This window comes from Neolamprologus multifasciatus, chromosome 4 (genome assembly GCF_963576455.1).
Source record: "Neolamprologus multifasciatus chromosome 4, fNeoMul1.2, whole genome shotgun sequence".
In the NCBI taxonomy this organism is placed as follows: domain Eukaryota; kingdom Metazoa; phylum Chordata; class Actinopteri; order Cichliformes; family Cichlidae; genus Neolamprologus; species Neolamprologus multifasciatus.
In genome coordinates, this window is record NC_140442.1 from 18,642,190 (window position 1) to 18,654,720 (window position 12,531).

At 36.2% G+C, this 12,531-nt stretch overlaps 1 protein-coding gene across 6 annotated transcripts in view; it reads right to left on the minus strand.

Moving 5' to 3' along the window:
- Positions 1-12,531, minus strand: part of LOC146520260 (uncharacterized) — a 160,044-nt gene that overhangs the window by 75,019 nt on the left and 72,494 nt on the right. Inside the window, exons 1-2 of one of the 6 annotated variants that reach the window (XM_085157705.1) lie at positions 5,495-5,558; positions 5,098-5,410 (exon numbers count right to left, since the gene is read on the minus strand). The exons of the other annotated variants lie outside the window; for them this stretch is intronic. Of the exons in view, the coding sequence (XP_085013831.1) occupies positions 5,098-5,410; positions 5,495-5,543 (362 nt within the window). The 5' untranslated portion in view covers positions 5,544-5,558. Of the gene's footprint in view, positions 1-5,097; positions 5,411-5,494; positions 5,559-12,531 lie in introns of those variants that run through there. 6 annotated transcript variants of the gene reach the window in all.

The window sequence follows — 12,531 nt, forward strand, 5'->3', positions numbered from 1 at the left end:
GAAATTGCTTCGTAACCATTCGCAGACTGACAGATGTCAATGACTTTGGTTCTCAGCTGTTTCTAACTTTCTTTAGATACATTTTTTGTAGCCTACTGTACTTTCTCAGAGAGGTCCTTTTAAAACGAATTAAAGAAATTTAACGCATTTTCCCAATAAAACTTGTTGTTCACAGTCGGGAATAATACATTTAGCTTCTTCTCTTCCTCCCAGCAAAAAGATACTAAAAATTAAGATAATTTTCACTTTTGTGATGGTGACAATTTGCAGAATGGGGGGAATCAGAAGGATATGCACTGGCATTAACAAAGAAAAGTACAGGACAGGATGAGTCGTGTGTTTGTCAGTCAAAACCTACATTTGTGTTATAAAAACAGACCTATTTAGTGAATATGGTTTAATATCAACAGTTATATTTCTTCATTCTATACAAATGGTTTTAATAATTTTGATAACAGAAGAGTCAGTGTGATCACAAGCAGCTGAAACAGACACAGAGTTTAGTTGACAGTGAATAAGCAGATATTCAAAGCTGAGTTTCTCTTCCTCGCGCTCACCTCCTGAAGTGATACAGATGAAGACATTTTGCACATTTGTATGGGTGCAGCTTGCAGTATGACTGAAGGGTTAAGGAGGGTGTGACTTGGCATTAGAAGTAGGGGAATACTGGACAGTATGAATTAATGACACAAGGAGTAACTGAAAGCTAAAGAGTGATCAAAGTTAAGAAATGATCATAAAAATCAGGGTTTCTCCTTTGTTTTTGTTTTTTCTTTTCTTAAAATAGACAAAATGGCCTAATTCAAAAGTCATGGACAGATGTGACACTGACTGTCCTCCAATGTTCTGATAAGCACTACTTTTCGTTCAGAATACCAAAATTTGTGTTTCTTTCTCTTCCTGGCAATGATTTTAACAACAAAATTATACAAGCATTGTCTCTGTGGTATAAGAGAATAGTCTTAAGTTGTATTTTTAATGAACATACATTATGGTGGATTTTGTACAGCCATTCAACCAGCTCCAGTCACTGTGGTCGTCGAGCACAATAATAAACAGCAGTATCTTCAGTCTTCAGGCTGTTCATCTGCAGATACAGCTGCTCTTTGCTGTTGTCTCTGGAGATGGTAAACCTGCCCTGAACTGACTGAGAATAATAGATTCTATCACTGTCATATTCGATGATTGCAATCCACTCCAGTCCTTTTCCAGGAGCCTGTCTGATCCAGGCCATCCAGTAGCTGCTGAATTCAATGTTGGAGCCTGTACAGGTCAGTCTGTGGGATTCTGCTGGCCCTTTAACCACTGATTCAGACTGTGTTATAGTCTGACTTTCAACACCTGTCGGATTAAAAAAAGAACAAAGAAAAGTGGTCATTTACTATAACAGGAGGTCCTACTGCAGCAAAATATTTATATCTGATCTATCTATCTAAGTGAAAAATCTTCACCTGCCAAGAACACAGTTAAAAGCAGCAGTCCTGCCCTGAAGTCCATATTGTTAAAGTGTGAGTCCACTGCTCTCTGTCATCCTTTCTGCTGTCAGATAAGTACACATGAAAGACATTGCTGTTTTGCATTAACTCCTCCTCACTGGAAGAACTCAGTTAGAATTAATCATTTTCTCAACATGTTTAGAGTCCACACAAATTTAAACCACATTATAATGTTTGATTTGAGCTAGAAATTAATTAAATACAAGTTTAAGTCTGTTTTACATTTTGTACCTCACATCATTTCAAACATTTCTATATTTCAGCAAAAATGCTTTTTGAAATCAATTTAAAATTCAATTTTGTTTTCATGCTTTCTTAGAAATAAATATGAAAATAGGAGAGATTTTAGTCATTACCATGACAATGAAATTAGCATGACTGTAGGTGCAAGACAGAAAAATTAAAATGCTGTTTATCATAATTAAAATAGTAGTAGTAGTACTCCTTTGTCACTCTATTCACTGCCTAATTTGCTAACAATGAAGACTTAATTCTTCTGGTACAAACAATAAGAGAGGCTGTTACATACTTTAGTGTAATAACATAAAGAAACTAAAATGCATGCAATGGCTGAATGCACAGAGGATGCAAGAGTGAGCATGTGCAAAACACAAAAACTAAATGCTTTCATAGCCAAGCATACAAAGGAGAGGAACCACCAGATGCTCTGGCAAATCTGCTTTATTGTGCACCTGATCCTGGCCTGCTCAGGTGTGCCACATCTATAAGAGGTTGAGCTCCACCCACTAATTACCTAAAAGAAAGGAAACCAGAAAACAAGGCCAGTCACCAGACCATCACTATAGAAAGATGCTACACAGCAAATCCAGCATGTCCAAATTAACACTGTCAGATTTGATTTCAACACTTTTAAAGTGTCTATATGGGTCCACACCAGAGAGTGTTAATTTAACTCTTTTTGGAGAGTTGGTATGTTAACTCTGATTTAGTGTTAAACACCAAATCTCTCTGGAGTTGATAATTTAACACTTGGTGTTAAGAGTTTATATATTAACTCTCAAAGAGTATTTTAGTTTAACTACGTAAGAGTTATCTTCTAATTAATTCTAAAAAGCGGGAATTTTACTGTTCTGAACTTCTAGAAATTTCTTTTGGAAATAAACATTTACTAAAAAGATGCAATGGTTTTTGAAAAACATTTATTCTGAACCGTGCACCACAATTTCAAAACATTTTCTGAAAGATGTAACAGTGTACATGTTCTCACTTTCATTAGAATTTCGTTTATCAAAAGGTCTGACATAGGTGAGCTGGTAAATGCAAATAACAGCATTCTCATCACTTATTTCAATAAATACAAAATACAATATGCATGTCCTTCATTCATCACTTTGTGGAACTTCAACGCACTTCTGCTCTCCCCCATATTCCATCTTCACAAGCATATCCTATGTGGAGATTGAATAAAAATTAGTTGACACTAATTAATGGCACAAATCAATTGCAGCACAGTAAAAAAAAAAAAAAAAAAAAAAAAAAGGGAATCCTTTTTGAGACATTACTTGTGTAAAGTATTTTCCCAAAAGATAAGGACACAGGCAACAGGTAGTACTGAACTAAATGTAAAACCGTGTGCACAAAACTCTGGAGGGATCTAAATGCTAACGTAGAACCCAGTCAGGACATCTGCTACTGCTGTTTGCTCGTTTTTTATGGGAGATCGTTTTCAGGCTTCAAGTAGCACCATTATACCAACATTTCACATTCTAGACATTGTTTTAGGTGTATTTGACCAAAAAATTTAACCGAAAATTCACATGCAAGCTTTTTTTCAAGGCTGTGGTATTTGCCGAAAACAATACCTTTCAGCTAGCTAAAACAGCGAGCGGTGCTATCAGCGAGCAACATGGCTAATGCCTTTCACACAGCTTTGTCTCAACTCCAAAGAGCCACAGAAGTAAAAGCTAATAATAATAATTGAAACAATCTTTGAAAAAATGACTTACCAAGCATGGCAAACAACTCAAATATGTAGAGCAAAATGTTCTGAAACGGCTTCACTTCAGCTTCGATCGGAGCCGTGCTGGGGGCGGAGTCTGTGAATTTACTCTATTGGTGTCATAGCCCCTGTAGGAGTTCAGAGTTAAGAGGTCAAGAGTTAATGTTTCCATTGTAACACCTCCAGATTTGAAATAGAAACACTCATTTTTAACACTCGATTTTAACTACTATCATTTTACACCTCAGAGTTACATTAAAAGCATGTGACTCTACTTAGAGTAAAATTAACTCTAAGACTACTAACACCAAAACATTTAACACTTTTGAATTTGCTGTGTAGAAGAGATCTCTACATCAAATTAATTTTTGATATGATGTGAATAAGCTAAGACAGACACAAAAGTGGTAGCTCATTCAATATGAACTTCAGGCAACACACAGATGATTGTTCTACACTAAATTAGAGGTTCTGTAAGTTTTTGTTCAATACTAAAGTAAAGTACAGTAATCCAGGTAGGAAGTGATAAAGCAAGAATGACTTTTTACAATCCCTTTTGCAGGAGTTAGAACAAAAATCATGCCCAGATTTTGTGCAGAAGCATGACAATAAAAAATCATATAACTCAGAGTTTCAGAAAAGATTCTTTAGGGGTGACATACAGTTGGACACTTCTACCAGTCAATTATACCATAAACATCTTTGACTAAAACTGAGGAGCCTAATCTTCATCCACAGCACAGGCTCCTGTGGATCTCTGCTTTTCAGTTTGACTGGCAACTGGATGTCATCAGTGAAGCAGTGGGAAGATATATTATGCTTTCAAGAGGCAACATATACAATAAAAAAAAAAAAGAATTGGGGACAGAAACTCTACAAGTACAGGGTGCTGTTGTAGAGAAAAAATAGTTGGACTCACTGAGTCAAAAGTCACTTTAAACTGTAACTGTAATGGAATACAGTTACTCATATTTTGTATTTTAAATGCGTAACGGCGGTACATGTATTCCGTTACTCCCCAACACTGCCTCCCTGTGTCAGGGTGTGGTGAAGGAGTACCCAAGATTGCAGATGCAGAGGCAGCAGGAGGTAAAACTAAAGGCAAGCAAACAGGATACAAAATACAAACTACTATCAAAATAAGACACGAAATCAAAACCAGTGAGACACGAACAGAATTACACAGAGAGAGTCAGACACAGACAGAGACATGACTCGGGAAACAGACAGACAAATAAACATGGAGACAAGACTGGCTTCAAAGGGAGTCACAAATAACTAACACAGGGGATGCTGCGGAGGACACACAGAGGCAAGACCAAGACAAACAGGACACGAAAGGAAACACAGAACATGAACAAGTAACAGGAACTAGTAACTAAGAACTAGTAACTAAGAACTAGAACAATACCAAACAAAAAAAATTCAAGATGAAAAAGAAATTTTGTAAATCATACTACAATAATAACAAAATAATAATTATGCATAACTATGAAAATCCAGGAAAACATTTCATATTAAGGGTTTAAGGTCAGTTAACAACTGATATAAAGTGGATTCTAACCATCAGTCACACTCACAAAGTGTCACAAAGTGACATCTGCAGTGTTTTGTGTACAGCTCTGTGGCTTCCTGTAACACTGTGGCGTTCGAGCACAAAAATAAATGGCAGAATCTTCAGTTGTCAAGCTGCTCATGTGCAGATACACTTGATCCACATTGTTGTCTCTGGAAATGGTGAAGCGATTCTGGACAGATGTGGAATAAGTCTTAGTGCTCCCACTCGGAGCAGAAATGAAGGATACCCACTCCAACCCTTTTCCTTCAGCCTGTCTGATCCAGCTGATAGCAGCATCACTATCTGATATTCCTGCATATGTACAGGTCAGCTTGTGAGAATCTCCAGGGCGTTTTACCACCGGTTCAGACTCAGTGACTGTCTGACTGCAAACAGCTGGAAGAAAACATGTGTGATCAGAAATGAGCCAAACATGAACTTAAGCATAAATACAGAAGAATGCAGATCTATGGTAGTTACCAGGAATCACTGATAGCAGGAAAAGGGTTATAGATGTAGATAAAATCATATTGAAAAGTTGCTGTCTGTCAGTTTTAGTCGTCTTCACTTTGCTGGGAACTAAATAAAGATGGAAGGATCAATATTTGCATTGACTCCTCCTTAAAGTGTCAAATTAAATAATGTATTAACATGTATTGAAATTGCAGTTCATCAGCTGAGGAAGTTAGACCTAATGGCTAAAAGTGCAGTTTTGCTGATTATAAATAAGAATTTAAAGTAGGTGATTCTATTTAGGGGGTCTGTTAAACAAGATATACACAGTCAATTAAAATGGGTAGATCTAGTGTCTGATTTCTAGTACATAACTTGTAAAAATCAAGCACAGTTGGACAAGCAACAAGTGATATTATGACATGTTTTAACACGACAAAAAACCAGCATGCTTTTATTCATTAATTAAGAGGAGAAGAAACCATTTGCCTGTTTTTATGATTAGGATCTCATGCATTATCTAAGCTGCTTGACTTTTCAATGCACACAGGGTGTGTCTGTCTTTTTTCTCTGGATAATCTAATGTCCTTGATTTTTCTCTGCTTTTTAACATTATAATTGCATGTCATACAAACAAAAGGAACTAGCTCTTTAAACCAGTGGTCCCCAACCTTTTTTGCGCCATGGACCAGTTTATGCCCGACAATATTTTCATGGACCAGCCTTTAAGGTGTCGTGCATAAATACAACAAAATAAAACTAGTACCTGTACCGAAAAAAAGAAGATTTATTCATAACACACGTGAAAAGACCCAGGAGAACCGAGTTAACGATAAAAACGATAACAAAATAACGCTGAAAACCGATAAAAACCCTGAAAACCATACATTTCACACCTGAGCCTCAACTCTCGCGGCCCGGTACCAAATGACTCACGGACCGGTACCGGTCTGAGGCCCGGGGGTTGAGGACCGCTGCTTTAAAGAACATGGGACATTTCCAAAGAGGCTAATTTATGATAAAACCACTGCACTGTCTTTTTTTAGAAGCTGTATCACTGAAAGACTAATGACCATGTGTTGTACAAACTGAAAAAATAAAAAAAAAGATTTTCCACGACTTTTATCAAAAAACAACAAAATAAATAATATAATAAATAAATAAACAAACAAAAGAAAATGTGTATCATGGCATGTATTCATGTTGAGTTTAATGATAGCTCTAAATATTCTAACCATCAGTGTTAAAGTGACATCTGCAGTGTTTTGTGTGCAGCTCTGTGGCTTCCTGTAACACTGTGGCTTTCGAGCACAGTAATAAATGGCAGAATCTTCAGTTGTCAAGCTGCTCATGTGCAGATACACTTGATCCACATTGTTGTCTCTGGAAATGGTGAAGCGATTCTGGACAGATGTGGAATAATATTTATTGCTTCCACCCGGAGCAGAAATGTGAGCAACCCACTCCAGCCCTTTTCCTTCAGCCTGTCTGATCCAGCTGATATCAGCATCACCATCTGATATTCCTGCATATATACAGGTCAGCTTGTGAGATTTTCCAGGCCGTTTTACCACTGGTTCAGACTCGGTAAGAGTCTGACTACAAACAGCTAGAAGAAAATAAATATGATCATAAATGAGCCAAAAAATAAAACTAAGCATGAATACAGAAGTGTGCAAAACTGTGGTGGTTACCAGGTATCACTAATAGCAGGATAAGCAGTATACATGTAGATGAAATCATATTGAAAAGTTGTTGTTGTTGTCTGTATGGTTTAGTCATCTGCACTTTGTTGTGAATTAAATACAGATGGAAGGATCAATATTTGCATTGGCTCCACCTTAAAGCATCAAAATAAATAATGTATTAAAATGTATTTAAATTGCAGGTGGAGGTTAGGCTTACATGCTGAGACTGCGGTTTTACTGATTATAAATATAATTTTAAATTACACGCATAATACTTATAGTGTTTTTTTGGTAAGAAACACAATGTCGATTGAAATGAGGGACTTGATGATACAGTGCCTGATTCCAAGAATACATTTGTAAAAATGAAGCAAAATTGAACACTACAAGCATTTAGTGATACTATGACTTTTTCCCCTGATTATCTAAAGGCCTGGATTCTTCAATGCTTTTTAACATTTTCTTATTTAAATTATAATTGCATGTCATACAAACCAAATAAACTAGTTGTTCAAAGGTTGGTGACATCTTATTTTGCTAGTTTCATTAGCAATCAAAAAGATTCCAAAGTTGACCATCAGCAAACTTCTTAATCCTCCTTAACATGCTTTCACTCCCCTGGCTTCTAATGACTGTGAAAAGGTTTTAGATTTCTTCACTGACGAGATCAACAGTATCAAGTCACAGTTCAAATCTGTACAATTTCAACCACCCCAAGTCTCTCAAACAGTTCTGTTGTCTGAGTTTAAACTAACTTCTTCAGCAGATCTTTTAGATGTAGTCTCATACGTGTACACTTCACCCTGCCCAACAGAGATCCCTCCTAAATTCATTAAAGAGGCTCACCCTGCCATCTCCCCCTGCTTCTCTCTATTGTCAATCCTTCCTATTCATCCGGGTGCATTCCAGATTACTTTAAAAAGACAGTATTTTTCCTCTACTGGAAAAAAAAAACCCTTAGATCCCTCTGTTTGAAATAATTATAGGCCAGTTTCCAAACTCCCCTTTATTTCCAAAATCCTTGAGAGAGCTATTGCTCGTCAGCTTCTTCAGCTTGTTGATGGAAATAACAACTTCAATAAATTCCAATCTGCTTACAGACTAAACTACAGCACTGAAATAGCTTTATTAAAAATTACTAATGATATTCTTATATCCTGCCCTAATAGTTATCACTGCTGGAATTCCATTCTGGATTGGGGTTAATCTGGGTTAATCTGGGCTGTAATCTGAGGTGCTATTAATTTGCGATTTCTGAGGCTGGTGACAGCAACAGAGGTGACTCTTGGTCTTCCTTTCCTGGGGCGGTCCTCATGTGAGCCAGTTTCATTGTAATATTTTTGGTTTTTGAAACTGCACAGACACATTGCAATTTTCCAGAATGACTGAGCTGCAGCTCTTAACCTCCTATGACCCGAACTCTTCCACGACATGCATTTTTAATTTCTCTTTGATATTTGGGCATATTGGGACCCAATGAATGTAAAAACAAAGAATTACCAGATTTTTTTTTTTTTACCTTATTTTTGTTTTTAAGAAAAATAAGGGCCACATATGAGGATATTTGTTTAAAATTTTGATAGAACAGTATCAGTATAATGTCCTCGTATGTGGATATCAGGCCCTTGTAGAGCAAAATTGAGTATTTTGGTCTAAATAACCCAAAATGTGATGTCCACACATGTGGACGCCAGGTCCTAGGAGGTTAAAGTAATGATGGACTCTACTTAGCTGATTGGTTCTTGCCATAATATGAATTCTAACAGTTGCCAAGTAGGGCTGTCAAGGGTATAAGACATATTTAGAGTTATTATCATTTTTTTTATTTGCTACATAATTCCATATATCTTGCTTCAAATATTTGAAAGTAGTAAAAATAATGAAAAAAAAGTCATTAAATCAGAAGGTGTGTCCAAACTTTTTGATGATCTAATGATCACATTTTTATCACTGTTATATTCCCATTTACTCAGTGTTTGTCCAGGTCTGTTAGTGGTTTTCATCACTGTGGAGCGACGCACACAGTAATAAACAGCTGTGTCCTCCGTCTGCAGATTCTGTCCTGTTATTGTTGCTGTTCTGGCAGAAGTGTCTCTGCTGTAGCTGAACCTGTTCTTTAAAGCATAATTTTTGTAAAAATCTCCTCCACCCCACTGATGAAAAATCCAATCCATTGGTTTTCCTTCACGTTGCCTGACCCATCCTGTTGCATAGCTGTTATCAGTCAAAGAATAACCAGAGACCTGACAGATGATGGTTAAAGTCTGTCCAGGCTGCACAATACTTGAATCTGGTTGGAGGAGATCAATACTGTACACACCTGTGGAGACAGAAATCAAAACGATCTTTGTTGTTGATCTGAATTTTTTGCATTGCTATTATATTTAGGGTGTCCAGCAGCCAGCAGCAGCATCAGCGTCAACATCATCATCATGATTACACCTGAATGATGTACACTTGTGTGTCCTCTCACTGACACACAGCTACACACTCCCTTTAAAACAAAGACCCCCCCTCCAAAAAAGAAAAACAACCTTATTTGCATATTGTTACACACATTTTCTTTAAATGACGGCATATAGACTGTGTCCCTTAAAGTGAAAGTGAATTATTATTGTGATGATGATGTCAATGAAAGAGTTTGTATGTCCATTAACCTTCTCCTCTCTGAATTTGTCAGTTATTCGTTGTTTGTTAGTAGTGATTGTGTTACAATATGTATTTTTATTTTCGTTTTAATGAAATGTCACAGATAAGGAGGTGCCCATTAAAAGGACACTCTGCTATTATTCTGTTATCACAGTATTAACTTCAGATTTCACCAAAAAGTGTCAGGACAGTGGTACCAGTCAACAAATACTTTTCACACTGTGAAAACTATTTTGCATTGGCTTCTCCTTCAATTATTAAAATAAATAATCCATTCAAAACTTGATTTTTTTGCCCTTTTTATTGCTCCCACCTAATTAGATTTCTGAATCAGTCTCACAAATTTACGTTATAATATATTTGTACAATAATCACTCTAAACATCTGATTAACTTGAAATATCAGTCTTATTATTAACTTTTGGCAAATCCTTAGTGAACTAACAAAAATATTTTAATATGTATTTGTTCAGGTCTAGATATTGGATGAGGGTTTGGTTTTCCTCAGGGTTTTATACAGCTCTTCATGCTCCTTGGCTATCACAATGAGAAACTCTATTGACCCATTGCTTCCTGTAGGACACTTATATGGGCATCAGTGGATTGATCAAACATTATATTCTGAGTAATAAACAGTAAAAAGTAATAACTGTCAAATTAATGGATATTTTTAATTTATTTATTTTTTCTTTTGCCAGTCAAGGGTCAGGAAACAAGAACTTTGTTATCAAACTTTGGTCTCTTATGAGGGTTGATCAAACTATGTTTTTTGCTCTTTTTTTTTTTTTTTACATTATGCAGGATAAACACAAGGACGAGAACATGTGCAATGACGGTTTTTAAAAACCAACAGTTGCTTTGCAGAATTTCCTGTCAGTTAGTATTACAGCAATCTCCGCAGAGTTTTGTCTACAGCTCTGTAGCTTCCTGGATATCTGTGGCATTTCAGTACAGTAATATACTGCTTTAACCTGTTAATGTAAAGATACACTTGATCCACATTGTTGTCTCTGAAAAGGTGGAGTAATTCTGGACAAATACGGACTAATATGTTTTGCTTCTACCTAGAGCAGAAATGTGAGCCACTCATTCCAGCCTTTTTCATTCAGCCTGTTAGATCTCGCTGACATCAGCATCATCATCTTATTTTCCTGCATATGTACAAGTCAGTTTGTGTGACTGCAAACACCTGGAAGGAAAATATGATTGTAAACGAGCCAAATATCCTAAGTATGAAAACAGAAGAATGCAGAACTGCGTTTACCAGGAATCACTGAAGCTTGATAAGTATTATACATGATATACAAGTGATACTGGACAGTTCTTGTCTGTCTGGGTTTGGTTCATCTTCACTTTGCCACTACATAAAGACAGCCAGATCAATATTTGCAGAGACTCCTCCTCACAGTGAGAAAATAAACACTTCAATAAAGCAGTATAGAAGCTTATCAACTAAATGAATTAGTACTTCTTGCTATTAGTTTGTTTATGTTGATTCTAAACAGAATAATAATTAAAAGAGTTATTATCATAATATTCAATTCAACTGGGGACTTTAAATTGAACTGTGTGGATCCATTATATGGAGTCTAAGCATATAACTTATTAAAATCAAACTAGATTGGAAGAGTCAATATTGAATACTGTCCAATACAGTTTAATAGAATAGAATAGAATAGAATAGAATAGAATAGAATTCAACTTTATTGTCATTGCACATGCACAGGTACAGGGCAACGAAATGAGACTCACATTACTTTAAATATTGAATCATTTGATAAGAACTGAGTAATACTTACAGATATTATGCAGATATTTCCATCTTTAAATTGTAGTGATAAATGAACTCTTTAATATACTGATATTTTTTTAATAATAATGTTTTAGTAGTATCTCTATATTCAGTATTAGTCTAAGTTCAGGTTTCAAGAACCTGTTGATGCAGTGCCAAAAAAGAAGTCCTGGTTTCTAACCAACTGGCTGACCTTTCTCTGCAGAGTTTATGTGTTTCCCTCATGCCTACATGTGTTATCTCTGCACTCCCGCTTCCTTCTGCACCCTAAAGACATGAATGAGTTACATCAATGTGTAATTCTAAACTGGCCATTCAGAATTACACATAATTGTCTGTCTTTCTGTGTTATTCCTGTGATTGACTGGTAAACTGTAATGAGTGAACAGTATACCTGCCTTTGGCTTTTATGGCTGTTTACTATTTGCTACTACCAATTTAGTTAGATGTTTATTTCATATTTTTTTTTAAATTATCAATTCATTTATATTTACGAGGACTGACAATAGGCAAAACATAACTCATTTTTCAAAACAATGCTGCAGTTGTTATTTTTTAAGTGTTAATTTAATATCTAGGAACTTAAATTTAAAACATTTTCAGATTGTTATTTTTTATGTAGTTTTTGTCTGTCACTATTTATCTTCTAAGCTTGACATGGTTCAGTGCTTCTCACACACACAGTTTTTGCAGGGCCTTTCAGTCTCTTATTTCACTGTGGCTCCCGTGCACAGTAATAAACTGCAGAATCTTCCTGTTTGAGGCTGTTCACCACTAAATTCACATGATTTTGGGAAGTGTCTTTGGTGATGGAAAACTGGCCTTGGAGACTTTGGGCAAATATTGTGCCAGTCCCGCCATCAATGCGTCCGATCCACTCCAGTCCTTTCCCAGGTTTTTGACGAATCCAGTGCAACCAAGCCAGAGAGAGTCCTT